The sequence below is a fragment of the Astatotilapia calliptera genome, chromosome 12 (genome assembly GCF_900246225.1).
Source record: "Astatotilapia calliptera chromosome 12, fAstCal1.2, whole genome shotgun sequence".
Lineage (NCBI taxonomy): Eukaryota > Metazoa > Chordata > Actinopteri > Cichliformes > Cichlidae > Astatotilapia > Astatotilapia calliptera.
The window spans coordinates 8,504,401-8,532,092 of NC_039313.1; the positions used below are offsets into that span (position 1 = coordinate 8,504,401).

Genomic DNA, 27,692 nt, shown 5'->3' on the forward strand with positions numbered 1-27,692 from the left:
AGGCCATGTTGTTTGTCAGGTGACTCTCCCCTTGAAGGGAGAATTCTGTTTGTTAGCACTTAGCAGTGTAGCATCCAGTTTTCAAGATATTATTTTGGTGGTTTAAATCAAGTTGATTTAATTTTGGTGATATTCAGGTTAAGATCACACCACATGTGACAATCAGTAATAATTTTATATTAAGTGAGAACACAAATATAATACTGCACAAACCTGTTCAAGAGGTTCGGTTCAGTTTAGTGACTCCAGTTAGCACATGTGAGCCCTAACCCACTGCAATCGGCTACAGCTGCCTTCATCTGAACTAAAGCGGCCACCCTTAGAAGTTACTCGTCTCAATGTAGAGATATAATGAACCTACCTACAGAACAAAACTATTTGTACCAGACTATAATTATGCTTTTTAATGTTGTTTATTGTAATATGAGTCTGAGGATTGATTCACTTTTAGCCGGTCTCAAGTGGACATTAGAGTACAGGTAAGTGCAATTTTAGGTACTTAATGGCCTGAAAAATAAAGCAAACTATTATGTGGTAACTGAATAATTACCACTGTGTTTAACTTTGAAATATGTCACATGTAGCTAGTCTGCATATACCCTTGAACAAGATCACCAGTCCCTCAGTGAAGACTCATAACTTAAAAAAAACAGGAGCTCAAACCATTATAATGAATATCTGACAGTTGTGCAGTATTAATCATGCTTTTTGTTTTATTTTTCCAGGTCATCAAATAACAAAACCTGTAAGACAAGGCCTTTTTCCTGAACAGTTTATGTAGTAGTTGATTTTCTAGAAGGGGCCCTCATCAGTTGATCTGCAGCTTTCAGTCCCCAGTGAATCAGCGAGTCTTTGGAAATCCATCATTAACGTACATAATTCTTTGGATAGAGCTTGAAGAGCTTCCCCTCCTGTGTGGGCTCAAATCCATACTTCACTAGCTGGTCTTTGCTGAAAGTGCCTGCTTCCAAGTCCTGTTTGATCTGAGGAGCCACAACTTCATCGAACAGACTCTGTGCTGTGAGTGGAGGTTCTGTTCCTTTCGGGGCACGGTATGAGACATATGGTCTGAGTTTGAATCCCTCCAAAGGAGGCACCACAAACTCCGGAATCATGGCCCGAATGGCTAGAAACTTGGAGCTGGGGAGATTCCGTCCAGCGGGCCTGGCGCCCCTGCCTTTATTATGAGTCCTTGATCCACGCTTGCTCGTGAACTCAGACATCCTGTCAGCACCTCGCACCAGCCCCCTCATCAGCGTGGATAACACACCCATGCTGGCACAGCCTTCCTACAGGACAGAAGAGAGTAAAAACAAAAGCGTTGATTTTAATAAAGAGTGGGTATACACCACCTCATGAAATAGCCAAATACACTAGCAGGGAAGATGGACAAAATCCTGTTAGAATATTGACGATCAATACACAAAAATTACTTTCATTTTTCACTTGGTAGTCAGGTAACAGTGATGCTTTACTGTTCAGACTGCACTCTGGGTTAGGATTAGGGTCAACATGCGTTACATTACAGTTTAGTAAGAAACCTTAAGTGCTGATTTCTGTAACTTGTTCACTGGTTAGCTTGCTAACTAGCAAACAACTTAAATGATAGCTAAATGTAATGCTGCTTTCGAGCTCATAATTAATTTCAGATAAAATTCTGGATATTATTTGAATTTTCGATGAACTGCAGATTCAGAAATTGTTACATTCATATTTATATATCTATAAAATATTCGACTTCACTCACCTTCACCACACCGTCAGCCCAACGCTATCGAGCTGCTTCACTATCTAACAAACTGTTTGGTGATTGGACGACATTAGGCACCATCTACCAATCAAAATACGAGATGCTTGTTTCGCTGCCAGTGATTGGAGGTACGTCATTTAAGACAACTACGCAGAGCCCATGAGTGGAGAAACAGCCCTTCAAAATAAAAGCTGTGTGCTCAAGGGCTGCATGCTTCGAAGGATGCAACCCACACAGCTAAATATTTCATAAACATGTTAGCATATAAAAAGATTTTAAAAAAATTGTCCGTGTTCAAATGAACTATGGGTATAATTTCTATTATAAAAGCTATTGTTTTTCATTCGACATCTTTAAAAAAAAATCGTATATTCTATTCGGTGTTGCTGTAGCCTTTTGTTAAGAGAGGTTTTATTTTGATAGGTATGACAGGACATTTAGATTGCTTTTTCCAAAGAACTGGAAAGCACGTAAACGTAAAAACTTTGGCATAAGAAAGGTACATGGCAACATTCTTTGCTTGACTTTAGTCTAAAAAGGTAAGCTAGAGATTGTATCTTGCGGTTTCTCACCGAGGGACTCTGTCACCGCAGACCTACTAGTTTAGTGTTTCTTTTCCACTCCATTGTCCTCTTGGGTAACGGAACAGAGCTACACACACATGCAAAAATGAGAATTACAACTTTACAGTTAAAGTTAAATGTGATATTAAAGGTAAGGTTGGAACTGTAGGTAGACGCTGTTTCCATATTACGTTGGAATCCCGTCAACCAGGATCAGCCTCGTTATGATCCGTGTTGTATTTGGATCTTTTATATGATGACAAGCAAATAAGCGAGAAGTAAGTTTAGTAAACAAAGTGAAAACGTTGTCTTTCCCCATGTCGAGCTTTGTACTAATTCAGATATAGATACGCATGCGGCAGGGTTGCAGTGTGTCAGCGCGGGAGGGAGTGTCTGGTTACCAACAGTCAGTGAGAGCTGGAGGTGATCTTTAACCCAGATTTCTGCTCTGTGACCTCGTTTCGATCAGCTGGAGAGAACAAAGATTTAATGAGTAAAGAGTCACATGAAAGGTTGGGCTTTGCAAAGTTTTCAAACATTGTTTTAGGGTGGCATTTTCTTTCTTTTGAAAATAGGCATGGAAGACAATGATGAAGAGGAGCTCTGCAATAAGTCCAGTAATCCAGTAAGTCATTTGTTAAACTTCAGTGTCTAAGTCTTATGTCCTTAAAGCTACGTAAAAAAAAAAATCCCTCTGCTAATTGAATGATCATTTACACTGCAGAGTTGCAGCACCTCATTACAGGGAGTGCAGAATTATTAGGCAAGTTGTATTTTTAAGGAATAATTTTATTATTGAACAACAACCATGTTCTCAATGAACCCAAATAACTCATTAATATGAAAGCTGAATGTTTTTGGAAGTAGTTTTTAGTTTGTTTTTAGTTTTAGCTATTTTAGGGGGATATCTGTGTGTGCAGGTGACTATTACTGTGCATAATTATTAGGCAACTTAACAAAAAACAAATATATACCCATTTCAATTATTTATTTTTACCAGTGAAACCAATATAACATCTCCACATTCACAAATATACATTTCTGACATTCAAAAACAAATCAGCAACCAATATAGCCACCTTTCTTTGCAAGGACACTCAAAAGCCTGCCATCCATGGATTCTGTCAGTGTTTTGATCTGTTCACCATCAACATTGCGTGCAGCAGCAACCACAGCCTCCTAGACACTGTTCAGAGAGGTGTACTGTTTTCCTTCCTTGTAAATCTCACAGTTGATGATGGACCACAGGTTCTCAATGGGGTTCAGATCAGGTGAACAAGGTGGCCATGTCATTAGTTTTTCTTCTTTTATACCCTTTCTTGCCAGCCACGCTGTGGAGTACTTGGACGCGTGTGATGGAGCATTGTCCTGCATGAAAATCATATTTTTCTTGAAGGATGCAGACTTCTTCCTGTACCACTGCTTGGAGAAGGTGTCTTCCAGAAACTGGCAGTAGGACTGGGAGTTGAGCTTGACTCCATCCTCAACCCGAAAAGGCCCCACAAGCTCATCTTTGATGATACCAGCCCAAACCAGTACTCCACCTCCACCTTGCTGGCGTCTGAGTCGGACTGGAGCTCTCTGCCCTTTACCAATCCAGCCACGGGCCCATCCATCTGGCCCATCAAGACTCACTCTCATTTCATCAGTCCATAAAACCTTAGAAAAATCAGTCTTGAGATATTTCTTGGCCCAGTCTTGACGTTTCAGCTTGTGTGTCTTGTTCAGTGGTGGTCGTCTTTCAGCCTTTCTTACCTTGGCTATGTCTCTGCGTATTGCACACCTTGTGCTTTTGGGCACTCCAGTGATGTTGCAGCTCTGAAATATGGCCAAACTGGTGGCAAGTGGCATTTTGGCAGCTGCACGCTTGACTTTTCTCAGTTCATGGGCAGTTATTTTGCGCCTTGGTTTTTCCACACGCTTCTTGCGACCCTGTTGACTATTTTGAATGAAATGTTTGATTGTTCGATGATCACGCTTCAGAAGCTTTGCAATTTTGAGACTGCTGCATCCCTCTGCAAGATATCTCACTATTTTTGACTTTTCTGAGCCCGTCAAGTCCTTCTTTTGACCCATTTTGCCAAAGGAAAGGGCGTTGCCTAATAATTATGCACACCTGATATAGGGTGTTGATGTCATTAGACCACACCCCTTCTCATTACAGAGATGCACATCACCTAATATGCTTAATTGGTAGTAGGCTTTCGAGCCTATACAGCTTGGAGTAAGACAACATGCATGAAGAGGATGATGTGGACAAAATACTCATTTGCCTAATAATTCTGCACTCCCTGTATAAAGACTTAGTGTAGCTGTTCACCTCAGTCAGATCAGAATATTTTATTAACCCCAGGAGAAAATAGTTTTGTTGTAGATGCTCAATTAAAATACAAGTATGAAAGATGGAGCATGTAAATCTTCTATATAAATAATAAGGCCCTCAAAGAGTAATGTTGAATAAAATATTACAAAGTAAGTGATGCATGTACAAGAAAGAAGTAAACAAGATATTGTAAACAAGATATTACAAGTGAATATAATCCCGGAGGAGTTGTAAAGATTAAACCCACAGATAGACCCATAAAGAGTTTAATTTCCACAGGTAGGAATGATTTGGCATTCTGTGGTGCATCGTGTTCAAATGGCTTACTTGAGTCAGAAGATAAAAAGAACTAAGGGGCATAAGATAAGAGAAAATATTAGATGTACCATAAGGTGAGGATGATTTTGAGCCGTGATTCATGCAAACATGCTCTAGTAGTAGAACATGTAATCAGTAAAAGAAACCATTTATGTCTTTCCCCCCATAAAGACAACATTAATGACAGAGTTTTGACACCTCAGTATATATAAATAAAGTTCTGGTTTGATGACTACCAGTATGTTAGTTTATGAGTTTTTCCAAGGGCAACTACATAGTCAAAGATCACCCTCACTAACATCTGATGCACACCAAGTCATTTTGTTCTATAAGAAGGCCTGAAATATGACAGAAAAGAGCTTCAAGGCTTACTCCTAGTCTGCTTTCATTGAGTAAGAAGAAGTTAAGGGGTTGTTACATGGAAACAAGAAAGCAAATAAAAAAATAATTTCAGTCTGAAGAAAGTTAATGGGGGATGACTTAAAACAATTTGTTTTAGAGGTTGAACTGTAGGGCTGTACAAAGGATCAGCATAGAGTAATTAAGAATTCAAATCAATATTTATTTATATAGCACATATTAAAACAACAGTGTTGACCATAGTGCTTCACAGTCAGTAAAAACATGAGACAATTAAAACAAACAATAAAACAGGACGACAAGCAATAGGTAACAACACAATAAGCTAGAACAGCCAACTAGTTAGAATCAAAGGCCAAAGTAAAAAGATAAGTTTTAAGACGTGATTTAAAAGACTGAATAGACTCGGCAGTACGAATATGAACAGGGAGGTAATTATAACTTTGAGCACATAAAATAAGTCTAATAGACCCCAGGAATAAAAACACGGAGCTGGAAATTAACAGATATTTTCCACTGTGGCTCTCAATTACAACTAATATATTATAGAATATTGTGCAATGCTTTATCAGACTGTTAGATCTTTTGTGTGAAAACAGACTGTATTTTAATCTTGTCTTGACTGTTCCCAAACCTGATTCTTTTCTGAATGCACAGCCTGGCTCACCTTCAGCTGTGAGTCATTTCATTTCCTTTGTGTTGTCTCTGATGTTTCATAAGCTGGTTCCGCTGGATAGGCTTAAGGCCACGATGGAACTTTTTGTGGAGGAACGGACAGAAGCCAATATGGTAAACAGTGGAAGTTGGCTTGTGTGCCTTTATATACTAAACGATATATAACAAAAAACTGAAAGGAAACAAAAGAAAGAATTAAGTAAATTCATGCAAATAGTGACTAAGTGTGAATGCTTTCTGTTATTACTGTATGTTTAAATATTATTTATATTCCTTTAAAGGTACTCATTGTATTCAGAATAAGTTAAATTTAGAAGAATTTCCACCAGTGGTCTTTCTGGTAAAAGACCACTCCTGCTAGTGGAAATTGTCCACCCATGTAATAAGAAAAGGCAGTATTTAGCCTGACACATATTCTGTTTAACAGACAAAAGCTACAACCTATTGATCCTTCAATACATAGATATATACATCTGTAGATTGATGTAGTGATCTGTTGATAGAGAGATCTATAACTATCAGGTGATAAGAAGCCAGCTGAATGGTAGAAAAAGATCCAAGCCAATGCATTCACCCTGTCGGTCATTAGAGATACCCAGCTGGAATAATAAGCTGGTCACAGGAGGAGATAGATGCCACCGAGGTCTTCACATGTATTCTAGCACCCTAAGGCTCTATGAGCAACAGAAAGAGGGAGGGTGAGGGTTAAGGAGTGTCAGAGCCACAATCCAAGATGAAACACGGAGCATCTGCGAATACATCCCTCTGAATGGGATGTTCCATTGACAGAGAGAGGAAGTGGCAGACATCAAGAAATCCTACCAGTGGCCAGAAATGGGCGGACTAAAGAAAAGGATAGAGGTTTTTTATCATGGCAGCACAAGAACAGGCACTAAGCATCAGATCAATAGAGGCAGGACTCTATTACAGCTGACAGGTTCTAGACTGCAAAGGTGCCATGGAACTGATCAACACAGAGCAGCAGGATGCAAGGTGCAAGTTGAGACCGCAAACACCAAGGCACAACCAGTTGGCTAGAATCTGGAACATCTGTACCACATATGGACAAGAAGTCCCCAAGTCCAGATGGGAGACACCACTAAAGGTGGTTGAGAACCGTGGAGCTAAGGTCCTGTGGGACTTCCAGTTCAGGACAGACTAGCAGGCGCTGGCACAGTGGGGTTTGACAAGGAGCAGCACCATCTTGTGGTATAAGTTGGTCTTGCATGAAAGTATGGTTTGGTCCTATTTTAACTTAAGCTGTTTATTTTCTCATTACAACACAGGCAAGCTTTTTAAATACTCTGTTGACAGCCTTAGTTGAAGGTTTGAATATACAAGGAGTACTTTTAAAATGTGTTTTAGCTTTTACTTTTTTAGGTACACAAATGTGCAAGTGAAAGTGTTTTGATGTTGGGTATGCTGTTTTTTTTTTTTTATTTCTTCCAGTGGACAGCTGTACTGATCGGAGCAGTGATGGTGATGTCTGTCGTTGGAGTTGTTGTGTTCCTCCTTTACAGACGATACAAACTATCAAGTCAGTTCTCTGCAGGCTGCACACCCCAAACCCATGCTGTTTCAGTGTATCTAAAAATATTCAGTGATGAACAAGTTGCAGAGCTCAGAGTCATAAACCTTATAGTTTAAGTATAAGAGTTTTCTAGTCTACCATTGATATGACTGTTTTAGCTGATGTTTGTTGTTAAAGTATTACTGCAGGGTGAGGTTTAAATGCAAAAATAGCTTATAAAACGTTTTGAATGTAAACTATTAGATACTAAATACTATTTGTACTACTATTTCTGTCTTGGTTAGTTACATTAAACAGGTGCAACTGAAACAAAGAGGTGGACAAACTGTCCATAAGTTAATGTAATTCAAGTCAATGATGGTATGTCTTCAGCCCTGATTTAAAATACATAAATAACTTAATTAAACAGAGTTGCAGTAAAAATGTGACAGTAAGGTGACCTTTAGCAGATAGCCTGAGACTATTGGACAGTGCTTATTGAAGGAGCAGTGTTTTATAAATCAACAGTTACATTGCAGAGTTAGATTTCCTGCTCTGTGCTGAGCACAGACAGATCTTACAGAGGTTTTGTGGTTCTTTTAGAGGAGGAGGCTGGGGTCCCCCACTACCGTTTTAGGAAGCGAGACAAAGTGATGTTCTACGGCCGAAAGATCATGAGAAAGGTAAGTTATTTCTTGATGCACACTTTGAAGGCACCATCACCCCCAGCAGGCGCCCTTCTGTTGTGTGTGTTTTATAAACCATGTGTCCACAGTCTTTGTTGTCTGTTATCATATTTTGTTTTTCTTTTATTAATCAAGCTAAAGATGATGGCAAGAAACAAACTTATTCAGGAATCTTGATGACTCATTTGAATGCTATTTTTGTATACTTCACTGCATGATCACTAATAGTTTGCAGAAGTCTTTACTGAGTGACAAATGTTAGCTGAGGTTGCACTGACCATTTTTTGAGTAATTGATGATACTTAAAAAAACTGAAAATTTTACAGAGAAAAACAAAACCTCAATGCAGGTCTGCAACGTCATGTATATGCTGTACAAGTTACAGAGAACCTCAATCTCTTATAAGCAATCATTTAGTGAAACAGAAGAGACCTTGGGCAAAACCATACACTGTATATAAAAGATGGACATAGCCACCATTATGTTACTTACCCAATTCAGGACTCTGCATTTCAAGGCCTCACCATTAGTGTTTTGGCCACCATAGTGTGAGGCTTTTCAGAGCTAAAAGTGACTGTAATTGTACAAGAGTGTGGAGCACTAACTTATCAGCTAACATGTGTATTCCAAAAATACCCGAAGTTCACCCACTAAAACTGAAGCACAAACTTGCTGAGTCGTCTGTAGGCACCAACAGGACAAACAGAGTCAAGATGTTCAGTTTAGTGACTCAGGCTCTGCTAGTTACTAAAGCATTTTAACACAAGGGTTTATGGGGAATAGTCATAGACAGGAGAACAGACAGTATAGTCAACCAGTCATCCATTGGTTTGTCATATTCAGTTTTGAATCCTGGGAGTAAGAGTTTTTGCTGTCACCATCTTGCTGTCTTGAAATTTAACCCTTTAAAACCGGTCAGAGCGTGTCCGCATCGTTTTGCGTAACTATTTTTAAATCCACATAGAACCGGAACCACGTAAGTTAGCACAATGATTTTTTTTTGGCATATGAAACTGTAGTAGTTGTACTTACATCTTATGCCATCAGCTTGCCCTAGGTCACGGTTTCCTTCCACATATAGCTTTTGTAAAATATACTTTACAGTATATAAAAATTGGTGTATCTCAAAAATAGAACTATGAAGACACTCAAAATAAATTTCCTGTGATGGGAAACTATTTTGTGTAACTTTTTTGACAAGCAATAATGGCTTATAAATGCTGAAAAAATTAGTGTGCTGGAATTTAGCTGGTGCTAACAGCCTTGTCATTAGGCATGGCTGCTAGAGAGAATCATATACCTTACAGTATCTATATCTATCTATACTGGCACGTGTATTATCATCAGAATGCCTTCTGTGTAGCATCATGTTTCTCTTTCTTGCTGTTGCAGGTTCAGACACTTTCCTCGGTGCCTGCTTCCAACTCAAACTCAGCCGTGCGGCAGCGAGTGAGGAAGAGGACTAAAGTTCTTTCTATAGCTCGCAAGTGAGCCCCTGTATAAACAGAAGAAGAAACATAGTGTAAAAAAAAAAAGCAAAACAGCAACAAAGTGTGATAAGTGTGTCTGTTTTAGGATCCTGCGCATTCGTAGGGAGCCCCCGACCCTGCAGCCCAAGGAGCCTCCTCCCTGCCTGCTGGAGGCTGACCTCACTGAGTTTGACGTGCAGAACTCCCATTTACCCTCTGAAGTGCTGTACATGCTGAAAAATGTCAGGTCAGTACTCTTGATACATAATGGGCCTCATTCAGCACCAAACTCAGAAAGTAAAGTGATTCACAGAGTGCTAATGAGTGTTAATGTCAAATTAATAATTTGAATAATTCACTCAATTTTTATATTTATATTTCAATGAGTGAGCCTGGTGTCCATGCAATTCCGTCTTGGGGGCCTTCAAATGCAACTTAGTGTTATCTGTAAACCAGAAAAGAATGACTAGGTCATTGTAAGGATTCATCTGTGGTTTCGCAATCAGTATTAGGCATATTCATTCTTTGATATGTAGCATGATTATTCCAGCTAGCAGTAACAGAACTATGCCGTGCGCACACAGGGTGCTCGGGCACTTCGAGAAACCTCTGTTTTTGGAGCTGTGTCGTCACATGGTGCTGATCCAGCTGCACCAAGGAGAGGGACTCTTCCGACCCGGTGACACTGATGACAGCATTTACGTGGTTCAAGATGGCCGCCTGGAGCTGTGCGTCCACGAGAATGTAAGCACCCGTGCAGCTTCATACAGTTAAATGAGCTGAATATAAAGGGCTAGTATTGATTCGGGGGGCACATTCTTTTTGATTATTAACACTCCAGATGAGTACCAGTGCTTCTTTCTGTTAGGTCAAAATGATTGATCACGCCAGCTTGAAAAAAAGGAATTCAATTGAATGGAATATTTTCTTTCTCTCTTTGTAAAGCCTAGAGATGGTTGTGCTGGAAACTACCAGTAGATCAGCAGTTTCTGAAATCGTCAGACCAGCCCATCTATCACCAACAACCATGCCATGTTCAAAGTTATTTAAATCACCTTCCCTCCCCATTCTGTTGCTCAGCTTCACCAGGATGTCTTGACTGGCTCGGTTCTTGTGTGCTGTTTTTCTGTTCTGATGTTCTGTTCTCACTGTGTTTATTACTGCAGGATGGCACCGATGCCGTAGTGAAGGAGGTGTTACCTGGAGACAGTGTTCACAGTTTGCTCAGCATCCTGGACATCATCACTGTATGTGTGCGGTCCCTCTCTCTCTTCATATATCTCTCACTGCACTGCTAACTGAGGAATTCTTTTTGCATTTTCTGTATTAGCGATTTCTTGGTTTCATAAAGCATTTTACTGCGAAACATCTCCTCTGATCTGCATCATTTAATTTTCAGGGTTACCCAGCACCTTATAAAACAGTATCTGCGAGAGCTGCAGTTCCCTCAGCTGTCCTGCGTCTTCCAGCTGCAGCTTTTCAGTCAGTGTTTGAGAAGTATCCAGAAACTCTGGTTCGTGTCATCCAGGTAAAGTGTCCACAGAAAAAAATGAATCATATTATTTATTAGCTGGGCTGCAAATACTGTATGTATGCTCTCCACGAGTAAATAGCATTCAGCAAAGCACAGGGCGATGATTAAACTGAATCCACCCTGTACAGCTAAAAAAAACAAACACATTTTCTCTGTCACCTTTCCTTCTTGTCCTGTAGATCATAATGGTGCGGCTTCAGAGAGTGACATTTCTTGCCTTACACAACTACCTTGGCCTTACCACTGAGCTCTTCAACCCGGTAGTGCTCTTTCATTTACCTGTGACATGAATAGTGCAAAACTGTTTTTGATTGGATAATTTCTCCTCGCACTCTTGTGTTGTTGCCTTCTTTTATTAACTCATCATTTTTTCCAGTTATGAAACACTGTCTCAAAACAGAGAGTAGTGCTTACATATAAAGACACTGAGTAAATTCTGTCTGGTGATCTGCAAACAGGTCGTTTGGTAGGACTGGTACTGTACAGTACTACCATTGGTAAAGACAAAAGTCCACAGGACACATTTAACCAAGTAATCTTGCTAACAGAAGTACTTTGTGCTTTCTGCTCTTGTCATGTGAGCCTTATCTTTGTTTCTGCCATTCTTTTCTGTTGCAAAAGCTTTTTATGTTTGTTTTTTCAAAGTGTTTTCTTCAGAGCACATATTTAGTTGTCCTGCAAGGTGTGAGTTATCATTGATAGTGATAAGTACCCTAATGATATCAGCATATAACAATTGTTCTCCATAATCTCAAGAGACCCCTGATTTTTCTTCGAGGCTGCTAAGTTACCGACCTAGAGTTTAGATTTTGGGAATACTATCAGAATATCTGAATTTTGACTTTTTTTAAAAAAAATTTTTTTACCCAAGACCTATGTCTTCATCCAAAACATAGGGGTGGTTTTAAGGTTGGTTGGTCAGCTGCGGACTCCTAGAGGTAGCCTAATCTGTAGTATTAGAAACATGGTTTTGGGCTTTTGAAAAGTTTTTTCTCAAAGTCAGAGTTTAAGTTTGATTCTTACTAATATTGATTTAAGATTTCAGATCATTTAAGAAAATTCTTGCATTAAAAGGTGACTTTTTTGATTAACTTGTGTTTATCAGGAGAGCCAAGCGATCTCCTTGGTGTCTGTGGCAAACGTTCTGTGTGAGACTCATCCACACAAAGGTTTCCGCAGGCAGCAGTCTCACTCTGATGATCTGGGCTCTGAAAAAGCTGACACGGGTCAGAAATAACAGCATTTTCTCAATATGTTCACTATGAGACGTAAGCGATGTGCATCAAGTAAAACTGCTCATGTTATCTGTTTTTTGATGTAGCAGAAAAGTCCAGCCTCTCTTCCATGTCCACATCAAAAACCAAGAGATCCCGCTCCCTCTCCAACCCGATTACTGTTACAGGTATACATACATGCAGTGTCACTGTACACACACATATATGTATACTTCTAAAAAAGTTAGGGAATTGTTGGCTTTTTTGACAGTGCCATGATAAGCGTTTATTGTTTTGCATATTTGTCAAATTTAAACATTTCAGGTCATCAAACAAATGTTAATATTAGACATATCTATCGATTGATCGATAGATAGATAATACAAATACAGGTAAATACAAAATGATGATATACTGTATACAGTGCTGCTGACTTTAACTGAGGATACAGTCAGGAGAATACTTTAAGGCTCTCCTTAATTTGGGTTTCGGTCAGTTTGGGTTTAAACCAGTCTCTGTTCAAACTTGTGGCTTAACCTCGTAGGACCTTCACATATGTGGACATCACATTTTGGGTTACTTAGACTAAAATACTCTTGCTCTACAAGGGCCTGATATCCACTTACGAAGACATTATACTGCTACTGTTCTATCGAAATTTTAAACAATTTGTGTTTTGCAGGGGAAATGTCACCTGACTTCAACAGTACATACGTTCCAGGTGCCAAAGAGGAGACGGTGCCTCATAGTCCTGTCAAGGTCTCTGCATAGAAACTATCTTTGTTACACTTTCAGGGAATTGCTGGTTTATGTTGAACATTGGGCATACAGGGCATCTAACTGTGCACCCATCACACCATATATGCACATACACAGTTACTAGAATGAGTGTGGATCTCACACACATTGTGTTTTTTTGTCTTTACCTCCTCAGTCTATTCTAAAGAAGAGTGTGACAGTGCAGCAAACTCCATCTGCTGTGTACCATTACAGTGATGCAGGAGGAGGAAGTGTCTACCATAATAAAGTCAATGCCATTTTCCAAGCTGCTAAAAAGGATTTGCTGCAGGTCATCCAATTACAGGTAGCTTACAATGAAAAACCAAAGGTCAACTGAAAACAAATGAGGAGATCGTGTTTTTAGCAACAGTAAAATTCAAAAATATAAACTTTATTAATCCCACAGTGGTTGTATATTTGAGTCCTGGCTACTTCTGAGACTGTCCTCTGTGTGGTTTTTTTGCACATGTCAGGACCCCAGTCTGCTGGATGGGAGGGTGAATCTTCGCCAGGTCAAAGCTGGATCTGTTGTAGGCCACCAGGGAGACCAGGTCAGTTTAATGACAACGGACAAGAATCCTCATCCTCCTCTTGCTCCTCCTTGTGCTTCTTCTCCTTCGTCTCCTTCGGTTTCTTCTTCTTCTGCTTGCTTTGGATTACCAATGATTATTGTAATTGGAGCAAAGTAATATTCTTACATTTAACTGGCTATTAGTCTCAGTAGCTCAGTTTAATAAAACAAATGCAGGTCTTAAAGGTTCTCTGTCACATCTGTTTTCTTTCTTTTCTTGACGTTTACTGTTCCTCGTTTAATCAGGGTACTTGTGGATATTAAAAACTGGGCTGATCAAACACATCAGCTGATACTGATATAAGAATGTGTTGCTCAGTTTTAAAGAGGATATGTTTTAAACCATGGGAGAGTCAGCAGAAACAAATGAGCATCAGGCTGCTGAAACTGCAGGAAAATCCAGCACTATCACCTTTTTGGTTTCATGCCACTGACTGGTGAAAAGTCACAAGACCTCATTTTCTTCTCTACATGTTTTTCAGGACGTGAGTGTGGCCTTTGTCATCTCAGGGCTGCTCCATGTCTATCAGCGTATGATAGACCGCGAAGAGGAGACCCTGCTTTTTGTTACTCACCCCGGGGAGTTGGTGGGTCACCTGGCTGTCCTCACAGGGGAACCCCTCATCTTCACAGTGCGAGCGCACCGAGACTGCACCTACCTCTCCATTTCCAAGGCCCATTTCTATGAGTATGGCCGAGCACATGCACAAGCAGTCAGCTGTTTGCTTGCCTCAGTGTCACAGCCAGGCTTCAAATACATCTTAATTTTAAACATTGCAGGATTATGCGCGAGGAGCCCAGGGTGGTGCTGAATGTGGCTCACACTGTGGTGAAGAGGATGTCGCCATTTGTTAGACAGATCGACTTTGCCCTGGACTGGATGGCTGTGGAGGCTGGACGTGCCGTCTACAGGTACTTTTACTAAAACTGTTAATGTGCAGGCAACATAAACTGCAATTACTTTCGATTCAAAAAACTTCCTTAATCTATGGAAACACTTTTAAGTTTAATTATTAATTGTGATGGAGTCAAAACACCTAAAAATTTGCCTTCACATTCCCATTCAGTCCACTTGCACTTGTCCATCTGCAGTGTGCGCTAAATGTCATCCAGTGTAAACAAAGCAGCCAATGAAGTTGAATTTCATTTTGAGAAATAGAGCATGAATTTCCATGATGTTCTCACATGCAAGGTGTCATAACAGCTCCGAAAATAGCAGCAGAACTAAAAGCAGATGACTATGAAGTGGGAACTTTAAGTGGGAACTTTATGATCACAGCTTATAAATGTGTGATTTAAATTGATGGACTTTTTTTCTTACATGATTGCCTGTTTGCTTTTAGACAGGGAGACAAGTCAGACAGCACCTTCATCGTCCTCAGTGGCCGACTGCGCTCTGTCATTGCAAAGGATGATGGGAAAAAAGAGCTTGCCGGGGAGTATGGCCGCGGAGATCTAATTGGTGTGGTGAGTTGTTAGAATTGTGACCTCCTGTTTAAGTTTGAGAGAAAGTTTTAGAAAAAACGAAAGACGTGGAAAAACAATATTTTGTACCATAACATCTCTTTCATGATTGAACAGGTTGAGGCCCTGACCCACATGAACCGAGCCACCACAGTCCATGCTGTTAGGGACTCAGAGCTGGCCAAGCTCCCTGAAGGAGCTCTGAACTCGATCAAGAGGAGATATCCCCAGGTTGTCACTAGGCTGATTCATCTGCTGGGGCAGAAGATTCTGGGCAACATGCAACAGGTCACTGGACCCCTGGCTGGTAATCTTTTACTGTTTTTACTTTGTGTGTTTTGTGGTTTAGGTCCACTTAGACAAGGTTCACTGTAAAACAGTACAAAGTTGTCCTGACTGATCCCTTTATTCTACAGAGGTGAAACAGTAGAGTTACAAAGGAATCAGTGCTGAGGTGAACTGATCGATCTTTTTACTGTTTCTGTAGTTTCTCCTCTTTGACTTTCAACTATCAAACATCAGAAATTTGTGGTGTAGGTGGTCGTGGGTGGAGTTTTAAGTCTTGATTATAAATTTTTAGATAAATTTTTGGAGAATATTGGCTTTGACCATTAAATTTCTTTGCTGTGGCATCAGTTTGCATAGTGTGTGAGTGTGTCTGAGAATTGTGCTAGCCTGTGTCACATGCTAGAAGCATGAGCGTTTGAAACCCTGGAATTCATATTGGAAACACTATGAACAATGTACAGAAGATTATATTGCATATGTGAAATATCTAATGGCAGAAACTCTTCAGCTCGTAGTTTAGGTCTCCACACGCCTACCAGCAAGTGGGATGCTGGCAACCCAGTCTCCAACCTGTCCACTGTGGCCATCCTGCCTGTGTCCGAGGAGGTTCCACTCACTGCATTCACTCTGGAGCTACAGCATGCGCTCTGTGGCATTGGTACACACACACACACACACACACACACACACACACACACACACACACACACACACACACACACACACACACACCATTAAAACAGATGAAGGGAGTAATACTGATTATTCCAGTATTACTGATATGGGATACTATTAGCTATTAGCTATTAAAAAGGGGGGCATACTGTTAAGTTTAAACAACTTAATGCAAGTCTTTCTACAGGTCCCACTTTACTCCTGACCAGTGACAACATAAAACAGCGCCTGGGTTCTGCTGCTCTGGACAGGTAGATCACGGAAATAAATACAGCTGTAGTTGAAATTGACTTCTGCAGTTTTTCATAGGTTGATCTAACTCTAATGCAGTGACATGCTTCTACCTCATCTCTACCTCAAGTGTCCACGAGTACCGCCTGTCCAGTTGGCTTGGCCAGCAGGAAGACATCCATCGCATCGTCCTCTACCAGTCTGATCCCAGCCTCACACCATGGACCCAGCGCTGCATCCGCCAGGCTGACTGCATCATCATTGTGGGACTGGGTGAGCAGGAGCCCACAGTGGGCGAGGTCAGTGTAAATATTACCTTATTTTGTAGAGTTTGAGAAGAATGTGAGTTAAAGCTGCAGGAGATGTTACTATTCCACAGCCAGCCAATTACAACAGCTTTTCATTCGCTTTTCTTTCCAAGCTCCTTAGATAATGCTTGTGTTGAATTTCAAGAGAAATCAGAGGGAAATTCTTTATTTGGGAAACATCTCCTGGGTACATAGATACCATATAGAAGTTGTAGAAACCACATCTGTTTGTAACACTTAAATACAAGTCTGCGTTAAAGGTGTTTATTGCATTCATAACGACCTGAGTGAAAGCTCTCTGCTCATGTTCTGCATGTGTAGTTGGAGCGAATGTTGGAGAGTAGTGCAGTCCGAGCCCAGAAGCAACTCGTGCTGCTTCACAGAGAGGACGGCCCACCGCCCAGAGGGACGGCAGAGTGGCTCAACATGCGAAGCTGGATCTCCAGACACCATCATCTGTGTTGCCCCCGCAGGGTGTTCTCCAGGAGGAGTCTACCCAAGCTGGTACAGACTACAGAGTCTTCACTAACCACTGACCTGGTTAGCAAATGCCTACATCTCTTTTCTGTGTCTGTGACTGCTTTTTTCAGAGGGAGTTATACCAGCGTGTGTTTGAAAAATGTCCAGATCGTCATTCTGACTTCTCCCGCCTGGCCAGGATCTTGACCGGAAACAGTATCGCCCTGGTGCTAGGTGGAGGGGGCGCAAGGTAGTTCTGCTGCTTGGGAACATATTTATTGATTAACCACTTAAAAAGGCTTTGTTCAGCTAACTGAAGTTTTGCACTTTTGCGCTTAGATCCGTGAAAATATAAATGTCTAAATTAGTGCCAGCCGCTGGTCTCAACCTCTTGCTTACAACCCCTACCCACTCTCCTTACTTCAACAAGAAAACCCCACTCACTCACAAATTCACCTGCTACATGGAAGGACACATGGCGTATGTCCACACTGCCAAAATGTTTGTTTGATGTAGAGGCGAATACAGAAAGATAGTGAGGAAAAAAAATCACAGTATACCGAACGTGTGGATTTATTTATTTAGTTTGCTCAGTTTTTCTTTCTTAGTTTGATTGTTTTTGCCCTAACTCATCTGATAAGTAAATGAAAATATAGACATTTGGTTAGCAAGGTGCTGATACGTTTTTACAGGTGGACATAAGACCATATTGATATTTTGTTGATTACCATATGAGCCTTCCTCAGGTTGGGAATATCTGCGCCAGAGTTTTGGGTACACCTTACTGTTACTGCTACATTAGGATTTGAATACATCTGACGCCTGAGTTATTCTTACTGAAATATTAGATCAGCAGAACAGTTCTTTTTTTGTGTGTTTTTCTTGTTGTGTAATGACTGTTTCTTTTTTCACCGCTCTGGCTTATCCTGGAGCTCTGGCAAGGTAGGGACCTAAGACACCCGATGATCACATGACTACAGCAGTAATGGTTTTACATGTGACCTATTATTGAATCTGTAGATTCAGTCTTAGCCATAGGTATTTGCTGTGTGTCATCTATGTAAGCACTTGTGGTTACATTTAGTACTTTTACTGCATCAGTACTGGCAGTTCAACTGAACCCTGGGAACTATTTTTTCTTCCGAAATGATTTGCAAATTCTTGCACCGGTGTATTGCTAACACCCTGACAAATATGTTGTATATTGAAATTAATTCAACATAAGCATAGCAGTTGTTGTGAGAACAGCATTTGTAGGACACAACCAACAAGCATTTGTGATATATAATCACACGGTCTTGATGCTGATGCGAGATGAAAGTAAAAGGCATGAAAGTAACCCATTTGCTTACTTAAAAATGAGCTATCCAAGTTGCTTCCTGCCAAAACTGATGAGCACTGCTATCTTTCTGGCTCTATTTAAAATCATCTGAAATATTTTTATATCAGCACTTAAACATGCCCAGTAAATTGCCAGCTGTGTCCTATTTTGGTAGCTTCACCAACATGAATAGGCAGTTTCTGCTTTATTAGCTAAAACTCGATATTTTGTGCCTATTAGTGTAAATATTTTTATATAAAGTCTAAATATGAAACTAAATAAAATATCTATTTGAGCAAGATATTATGAATATTTATGGTACATTTTATTAGTAGATTGTGTTTCCTAGCACTTTCTTTATTCTAGCTTTAGCCAAGAAGAAGCTAACAATTAATGTTTCATTAATATTTTTTATAATAAAGCTGTATTTGCAGATACATTTAAACCAGTAAGTAAAAAAACATCCACATGATAATGTAATTGTGCAGTGACACATAATACATCCTGCCTCAAGTCTCCCATCATCACCAATTAAATATAAATTTTATTAAATGCAACGTGATTGTTTAAGGCTGCACTGTCTCCTTGGACTTTACATTCAGTCACTGCGTGCAGGACTTGGGTAGAACTCCTTGTGCACATATTGGTATATGTCTGAAAAGGAAAAGAAATCGTCTAAATGAATGTGTTTCAGAGGCTGCTCTCAGGTGGGCATCCTGCGGGCACTCAACGAGGCGGGGATCCCTGTGGACATGGTGGGTGGCACCTCCATTGGCTCGTTCATGGGAGCACTGTATGCTGAGGAGAAGAGCATCAGTCGAATGAGGGTCCGGGCACACGAGTGGGCCATGGTGTGTGCATGACACACTCTGCTGACACCTGCACTGATATTTTTAAAGAGTTTCACCTCCCTGAAGTTTCACTAGTTTCACTTCCAGATTTCTTTAGACCCAAGTGAAAAGCTGAATTGTTCTTTATCAACCATGGTGTGTTTTTCTTCACTTCCCTTTTTTAAAACTTTCTTCTTCAGGGTATGACTTCATACTTTAAGAAGATCTTGGATCTGACATACCCAGTTACCTCCATGTTTTCTGGAGCCTCCTTCAACTCCAGCATTAGCTCAGTCTTCAAGAACAAACAGATAGAGGTAAGGAGAGTAGCGTTTCAAACACCAGCAGCTTGCATCATGTGCATGTAACACATTTCTTGCAAAGTCACAGCTCACGTGCCTTTCTGTGTTATGTTTTTTTTCTGTTTCCAACCTCTCCACTGCCAGGACCTGTGGTTACCGTATTTCAACATTACAACAGATATCACAGCTTCCGCTATGAGAGTTCATACTGACGGTGTGGGAAACCTCGTTTTTCCTCTAGTACTAGAAGCACTCTGACCATTTAAGGAGCTCCACTCTTTCCTCAGCTCTTTAAGAAGGAGCTGAGGAAAAAGAAGGGAAAATATTAATTTAATTGTGAGATGTTTTGTATTTAACCTAATCATTAATTTGTGGACAGTGTTTTCACACACTTCATACTTGTGACTGTACGATTGTCCTACATGATTAGGTTCGTTGTGGCGTTATGTCCGGGCCAGCATGTCTCTGTCAGGTTACCTGCCACCGCTTTGTGATCCCAAAGATGGACATCTGCTCATGGATGGAGGTTACATCAACAACCTACCTGGTGAGAAACACTGAGAGGGTAGTAAGCTTTTCTACTCGCGCTGTGTACGAGTTGAAGTAAACTGAGGTGATCGCTGTTTGACTCACAAGAATAGTTATGTCAAGGTCCTCTGTATTTGTAAGGTAAAGGATCCACACTAATAATAACAGAGAAAACCCTTAAAGTCAGACAGTCTCTATGAGCAAGCACTTGGTGACAGTGGGAAGGAAAAACTCCCTTTTTAACAGGAAGAAACCTCACATCAGAACATTAGGCTCAAGGAGGGGCGGGCATCAGTCAGACCAGTTGGGGGTGAGAGGAGGGAGACAGGACAAAAGACACTCTGTGGGGGAGAGCCAGAGATTATTAATAACTAACAATTAAATGAAAAGTGGTGTGTAAACACATAGTGAGGGGAAAAACAGTGAGAGAAGAAGAAGCCCTCTGTGCATCATGGGAAGCCCCTAGCAGCCTAAACCTGTTGCAGCATAACCTTGAATCCATAAGGAAGGATTAAAGGTCACCTGATCTACCCTTAACTATGAGCTTTATCAAACCCCCCTCCCCAAAAAACAACATCTTGAATGACTTAATTTACATTCATAGTAAACATGACCAAACTTTCTAATAATGAGATCCGCATATGATTTCTGTAAACATGTTTATCATATTGTTAGCTCTGTATGATGCCTCTGAGCACAGACAGCCTTAACATCTGAAACACACAGCCCTGTTTGTGAGCACAGAAGCCCCTCCCACTTGATGTTTCTGTCTTCCTTTTATGAACAACAGCTGATTGGAAGAAAGCTGACTTCGAGAGAGAAGAGCCAAAAGTGCTTATTTCATAGTGAGGATGGTCATTCAGAATATATAAGCAGTCATTCAAATATGGCTATGATGCAAGCAGATGCAGGCCACCGTTTAACAACAGATATTAAGAAGACGAAAGTGGGGTGTCGTGAGACAGCATGCTTATCTGCAAACTGCAGAGATGTGCAAGGCCAAAGAAAGTAATATTAGCTTATCAGTGGGCGTATATGATTGGCAGATACACAAAGAAGAATAGAAACAAACATTTTTGACTATATTTATTAGCTGAAAGAGGAAACTGGTTATCAGAATGTGTCTCTCATGATATCTAGCTGACGTGGCTCGCTCCATGGGTGCCAAGGTTGTGATCGCAATCGATGTTGGAAGTCGAGATGAGACCAATCTGACCAACTACGGTGATTATCTGAATGGCTGGTGGTTGCTGTGGAAGCGGTTCAATCCACTGGCTGAGAAAGTCAAGGTGCTTTGATTTTACCACAGCCTGACATCAACTGTGGGCAGAATGACGGCCACTAAACACTCTTTGTTCTGCCATCATAGCCCTGTCAGACTGAACAAACTTTCCCTCCAGGTCCTGAACATGGCAGAGATCCAAACACGGCTTGCTTACGTCTGCTGCGTGCGGCAGCTGGAGCTGGTCAAAGACAGCGACTACTGCGAGTACATCCGACCGCCTATCGACCGCTACGGCACACTGGAGTTTGGCAAGTTCGATGAGATTGCTGTGAGCTTCTCCTCTCTTCCTCCATGTTTTATTTAATTCTATTTAATCTGCTGGCCCACAAACTCACTGAGAGGTTCACTATCTGCAGGAGGTGGGGTACCAGCATGGGAAGACACTGTTTGATGTGTGGCAGCGCAGCGGTGTGGTGGACAGTATGCTTAAGGACCGACATCAGGAGGAGTTTCATAAGACCAAAACTGGTCACGTGAGTGTAAATAACAATACAAATAGATTGTTCAGCTGCGATCAAGTTCGACTCTTGTTCTTACTCTTGTTATATAAGTTTGTGTCAGATACACAGGTAACCTAACCAGGGCCCTCTACTATAAAACAGCAGCTCGCCACATTTATGACTGTAACGTTTAATAGTCCATCATAACTAACTGCAAACAGATTTACAGACGTTAAATGTTTTCTCCTGTAAAGCAATTTTAATAGTATGTTTTCAGACACGGTTAAACCCTACCTATGATATCAGAGGTTTAATGGTGATCCGTTTCCCTTCATCCATCCATTTTTTTTAACTCTTTATCCAATTCATAGTCACGAGTGGGGCTGGAGCCTGTCACAGCTGTCACAGGGTAAAAAGCCTGCGTTGGACTAACAGGTCAATAGTCCATCGTTGGAGAGAGGCAACCATTCATGTTGACATTCAAACCTTCAGTCACTCAAGCTACTTGTTAATCACCAACTCATGCGGCTAAAGTAAAACAGTTTCTCTCTTTCAGAAACTTTTAGAAACTCAGTTTGAGCACTTTTTGAAGCACTTTGTTGTTTGGCTCCAGCAGAGGGACAAAATAAAAAAACTTTAAAGGTCTTTAATCCTTTAAGCCCTGAGCTGCGTGTCATCATTAAAACTCTGGATCTGAGTTGTTATATTGTTCTACTGCATTATTTTATTCACTGTTCATAGCTCATTAATTATGTAGTGTTTTATTCAGCATTATTATTTAATTTTCTATTTGTGAATATTTATTTACATGTGCATTTATTTTTAAATTGCTCATAATTACATTTTAGTGTATCTATAGACTAAAGTGAATGTTTATTTGCTTATATTATTTGTTTTGGTGTTTGGCTGTCGAGTACTACAGTCTTCAGTCACAGACAGTATGAATCCAGTGAAGGTGGTCTTAAAGTCTTCGCTGGAATGATGAGCTCTGTCTTTCAGGTGGTCACATGTCCAAATGCCTCCTTCACTGACCTGGCAGAGATTGTGTCGAGAATTGAACCCGTCAAGAATGCTTTAATCGAGGGTTAGTAAAATCTAAACTAGAAATCTGATTTCTTACATGAACAACGCATATTACAATCCATACTATAATTTATTATTTTAGCTTCTTTTTATCTGCTCTTCATTTAAAAGCCTGATCAATGAAAGGTTCTCCTGCCGTCTCTGATTTTGTCCGCCTAGAGGAACTCTCCGATGAGTACCAGACAGACTACGATGAAGAGGCGGTGGAAAGTGCACTGTCTGACTATGAGGCGTTCACCCCCGGTAGTGAGCACACAGAGGAGGAGGAGGAGGAAGAGACGGCAGATACTGCTGAAACTGTGTGTATTAAATCAAGCTTTACATGAACTTTGTCAATATTTGGCTTGTTTGGACCTCCAAAACACTCAAAAATTAGAAAAATAAAAAGTTACATGTAAAAAAATCTTTTAACAGGATGAAGACGTTCCAGTCAGAGTTCGGCGCCGATTGAAGAACCCCCTGCAAAGTGCTCCTCTGTGATTTCTTGTCAGGTGTGCTATGACTGGAGCACAGTGCTCACTCTCCAGTGCAGTGTTGGCTGTGGTCCAGTGAGCAGCGACATAACACGCTTACTGAACACTTCAGTAAGGTACAGTCGATGCTGCCTTCAGACAGTCACAAGTTGCTGTCGTGGTCTCCTTCGGGCTGATGCGATACTCTCCTACTGTCGGAGCACCTGTAAAGTTAGGCAGTTTGGCAGAATAGAAGTTTTAATAATGAAATGAATACATCTTAAAAAAACAAGAAACAGTGTGTTTTGTTTTAGCTTGTTTTATCGTCACAGCCTCTGACAGTGTAATTGCACCACCAGTCTTCAAAACCTAATACTTGATAAACACCGAGCCCTTTCTGGGACAGTTTTCTTTCGCCTTGCTGCTTCCGGCCGTGATGTTCTGATCCATACAGTCCTATACAGTATTCTGTTTTATACACATTCAAGTTAAAAACTGTTATGTCGTTACAGAACACTTCAAGTACAGTGTTACCCTCGTTTCCATCCAATAATAAAGGGATTTCTCCTCTTTAAGAACAGTCCGCACACACACACATGTGCCAAATGCACTCTTAACAGTGGCTGTAATAAGCTCTTTCAGACAGTGTGTGCATCATTCACATGTTGAATGTATGTTTTTTTTACATGAAGGATTACAAACGTGTATGTCTCCTTTCAGCTTGTGTTCCAGTTTCTGTCTAACTTGAATGCATAATTCAAAGTAGCTGATGATTGAATATATCATTAATGTAGCTATAGATGGTTCTGATCAACAATATCCTCACATGTCATGGCATTAAAGTTGGAAGTATTAGTGATGACTGTATTCTACTTAAAGGAGGTGCTTTCACAGATTCACTGTCACAGGAATCCCCTGGTTGGTGCTAGGTGGGATAAGGCTGTGGGCTGCTCTGCTCTGCCATCACTGATAAAGTACGTTGTTGATTACATTTACACTACACACGTGTCGCCCATAGACATGCCCAAGGACTGATAGACAAATGTACTTGTGTCACGCTCCATGCGAGTTAACATGGAGGGCACAAATTGGAGGAGTGGCTGTCTTGAGAAAGCCCTGGTGTGACACGGGTGTACGACAGATTACAAAGTAACACTGTCACTGCTTGTAAAATCCTATTGAGAAAAATCCTCACATCACAACTTCCCACTGTATATGCACATGGAATTTTTTTATACTCTCTCTCACATAGTGTGTCTCTCATCAAGTTTATTATCAGTTCCAGTTTTCAAAAAGAACCCCCTTAGTGTGCCAACCAAACGTGTTTGACTATTCCAGTTTTTTTTAAAGCCATCCCACCACATTTCAGAGAAACACTGCACTTTTTAATTACTTAAAAAAACTTTTTTGTAACAAAACTATATTTTTGATATTTATCTGACAGCATAAGGTCATTACTTTCATTCTTTCTTATTTTTATAAAAACTGTTGCAGTTTTGAAAGCTTTCGGGTATCTGTTAGAAAAAGCAAATATATTGAGGGTGGTGACTGTGAGCTCTGAGACTATATTCAGAGTTTTATTAATCCATCTCTTTTTTAATGGGCACAGACACTGAGATTTGTTTGTTCAATCAGTGCTGTGAAAGCACTGGTTCTGTGAAACAACTTGGTTTACTTCCTCCTGCTTTTAGGCACCTTTCTTCTGATTGGCTGCCCCTCTCGCTTGCATTTGGAGCAGTCTGAATCCTGAGCTTTTGGCTTAGGAATTACTTGTACATACAGTAAACCATTTGAACTTTGGACATGCCTAATATGAACATCAGCCATTTTGACAGTATGAAACTCACCCACGTTTATGTTGGGTAATTATGGTGCAACATTTGTAACTCTGCAGAGTGTCATCAGTTCCTGAATCACAGCAGAAGAGAACATGCCCATGGCTGATCCAGTCTAGCACCAACCACGCCTAATGGATCATTATTATTCCTCCTGTGCTTTCCATTTCAGAATGGTGTCTTAAAGAAGCACTATGTCTCATATTCTGTTAGTACAATTCATTGGAGAACATTTTATTATGCGTGCTGATACATACTGTGTTTTTATTTGCATAGTGTGTGATTTTTTTTTCTTTTTTTTTAAGAATTAACATTGTCTCAAATTGAAAGTAGCACATTGTGCACCTATCAGAAATGACCATTTCAGCTTGACCATCACTGACAAGCTAACTGCTGCATGCTTCATAATACATAAATATTACTAAAATACTAATGGTAAAATGATCTAAATTTTAAAAACAAGAATCTAATTTTTCTAACCAAGTATACAGCACACCATTTACCTTGTTGTGGCAGAGAAAACACAGATGTAGCTAATATCACTAACAGTGGCCATGAGACAGCCGAGTTAAATGGGATGAAGAGAACATTGATGCTATTCAGAACAGGTGTTCTTCAGTATGACTGTGCAGGTCAATGCAACTGTGCCATTAAAGGGCCTTACCTTTTTTATGCCTCCTGTCTTTACACTAACCAAACTTCAATTTTAAGGTCTGGAGTAAATGAGTTTTACTATGTAATTTGTCATGCAGTTGCAAGCAGCACTACCTGCCCTGTCTGGGAAATGAGTACCTAACATTAGCTCTGCACTATAATGGATCATTATGCAGTTTAAAGCCAAGTTTTTTAATCACTGTGGTTTATTATGTGGTGTATTAATATTTCATATCAACTGACTGTCCAAGTTTTACAAGAAAACAAAAGTTAAAGTTCCATAGAGGGAATAGTTACCATGACATTGCATGTGAATAACTGAAATCTTTGTTTTCCATTTGTTGTGATGTTTCATCCTTAAACAGAATTATGGAGAGTGATTTTGAATGTTAAATCATCAATACACTGTGTGTGTTTATTTCTTTAATCCGTGGCCTGTCTGAACGCCAAAATGATGCGATGCTGCATAAGTCTGCAGATAAAATGTTGTTACTATCTCCAAAATAAAACTGGAAATATATGCTTTTTTCAGATGGTTATTGGTTCACACGACAAACTTATAAACTATAGAATTGTGTAGGCCTTCAACTTGCAGAGTTTCATCATATCAGAGAGCTGAAAATTTTGTTTCAACTCAGTTCAGTTTTTTATTTATCTCAGATATTGTATAGGATATGATGGGGCCTGATTATTCAAAACCTTTTTTGTGAGGAACAGGCTTTTAAAAGCATTTCTGGATTCAACAGGGAACCTATGAAGAGAAGCCAATATGAGAGAGACATTTTTATCTCTAGTCTCTGTTGCTATTCTCACAGTGGCGTTTTGGATTAGAGTAAGTATCCTGTTACACGCCAATTTAATTAGACTTTTTGGGCCAACTACAAAAACTCAGTTTAGCCCAAATTTAGCCATTGAAGAAGAAGAAAAAGATCATCCACCTATATCCTAAAGTCATCATATAGCTTAATAGATGAATGTAAGTGGATATTATCATGTAAAGTCACAAACTCTTCAAACTTTGTAGTAGGCATTGAGCACACTTTATGCACCAAACTGAGGATCTAACTAATGTCTGCAGATAAGGGGAAGCTATAAATAGATGCCAAAGTTTCCATGCCTGGGGAGTGTGACTGAGAAATGGGAGTTGCAACAAGATTGGCAAGAGCAAGAAAAGATTCTCATCTATAAATCTGCTGACGGGGGCATATAGAAATCCTAAAGTTACCATGTGATTATTCGGCTTTAGAGGGGAAGGGAAGTGGGAGTGTGAATGATTTGCATCTTCAGCAGAAGATGCCTCACCAACAGCTCTAAACTTGTTTGTAGATGTGACAAAGTGGCTCACTTCCTGGTGCTTGCACTGACCATTGTTTTCAGTCATGAACTCAACTACAAAACAAAAGGAAGAAAAATCATCAGAAAACAAAACTTGTTTGTTGTGTTGGAATCTAAGCAAAACACAACCACAGAGAAACATACAAATGTCAGGCAATTTCTTCCTAATAATCTGAATAATGTCACAAAAACAGATGGAAGCACTGCATGGCTCTGATGCTCTTCACTGAGGCAGGTAGAAAATGTAAAATTTAGCTTCGTGTTATGTAGTGCATTATGACTTTTTGACATATTTGAGGATTATGTTTTATTTTAGGTCTCCTTATGGGTTGTATACCTTGACTCGGGTGCTGGTAGAAGGCCCACGGCTGATATTTCATTCTGCCTAACCCTGATGAAGACAGAGTTGATACACAGTTGTCTTTTTTTAATGCTAACTTCAACTTTTA

The 27,692-nt window shown here is 40.2% G+C and overlaps 2 protein-coding genes across 9 annotated transcripts; one reads left to right on the forward strand and one right to left on the reverse strand.

The window, feature by feature from the left end:
* Positions 1-688: 688 nt before the first annotated feature.
* On the reverse strand, positions 689-1,844 carry mrpl41 (mitochondrial ribosomal protein L41). The gene is made up of 2 exons (XM_026188453.1): positions 1,748-1,844; positions 689-1,289 (listed from the first exon to the last, which is right to left on the reverse strand). The coding sequence occupies exon 2, from the start codon at positions 1,272-1,274 to the stop codon at positions 867-869; it is 408 nt and encodes a 135-aa protein (XP_026044238.1). The 5' UTR covers positions 1,275-1,289; positions 1,748-1,844; the 3' UTR covers positions 689-866.
* A 311-nt stretch (positions 1,845-2,155) lies between these two features.
* On the forward strand, positions 2,156-26,428 carry pnpla7b (patatin-like phospholipase domain containing 7b). Of its 8 annotated transcripts, none has more exons than XM_026188440.1 (36): positions 2,156-2,591; positions 2,661-2,736; positions 2,889-2,938; positions 6,035-6,103; positions 7,439-7,526; positions 8,103-8,182; positions 9,578-9,672; positions 9,761-9,901; positions 10,239-10,398; positions 10,821-10,901; positions 11,054-11,182; positions 11,368-11,448; positions 12,294-12,414; positions 12,513-12,590; positions 13,085-13,161; positions 13,337-13,486; positions 13,656-13,733; positions 14,236-14,441; positions 14,534-14,665; positions 15,097-15,220; positions 15,335-15,524; positions 16,014-16,163; positions 16,368-16,431; positions 16,542-16,710; positions 17,041-17,223; positions 17,310-17,428; positions 19,194-19,350; positions 19,530-19,646; positions 19,776-19,845; positions 20,062-20,178; positions 21,300-21,448; positions 21,560-21,712; positions 21,801-21,917; positions 22,884-22,968; positions 23,127-23,266; positions 23,382-26,428. In XM_026188440.1, the coding sequence occupies exons 2-36, from the start codon at positions 2,667-2,669 to the stop codon at positions 23,445-23,447; spliced, it is 4,056 nt and encodes a 1,351-aa protein (XP_026044225.1). In that variant the 5' UTR covers positions 2,156-2,591; positions 2,661-2,666; the 3' UTR covers positions 23,448-26,428. The 8 variants fall into 8 exon arrangements, with proteins under 8 accessions (XP_026044225.1, XP_026044224.1, XP_026044227.1 ...); XM_026188439.1 differs by having other exon boundaries at positions 2,157-2,591; positions 12,510-12,590; XM_026188442.1 differs by lacking the exon at positions 6,035-6,103 and having other exon boundaries at positions 2,158-2,591; positions 12,510-12,590.
* The last annotated feature ends 1,264 nt before the right edge of the window (positions 26,429-27,692 follow it).

What these genes read in the sequence shown, in the direction of transcription:
- pnpla7b (XM_026188439.1), top strand. Translation starts at nt 2,667, where the DNA reads ATGCGGCAGGGTTGCAGTGTGTCAGCGCGGGAGGGAGTGTCTGGTTAC. An exon ending in GCATCCTGGACATCATCACT is followed by an intron (nt 10,902 to 11,053) that starts GTATGTGTGCGG and finishes TTTAATTTTCAG; the next exon opens with GGTTACCCAGCACCTTATAA. An exon ending in GCGGAGATCTAATTGGTGTG is followed by an intron (nt 15,221 to 15,334) that starts GTGAGTTGTTAG and finishes ATGATTGAACAG; the next exon opens with GTTGAGGCCCTGACCCACAT.
- mrpl41 (XM_026188453.1), bottom strand. Translation starts at nt 1,274, where the DNA reads ATGGGTGTGTTATCCACGCTGATGAGGGGGCTGGTGCGAGGTGCTGAC.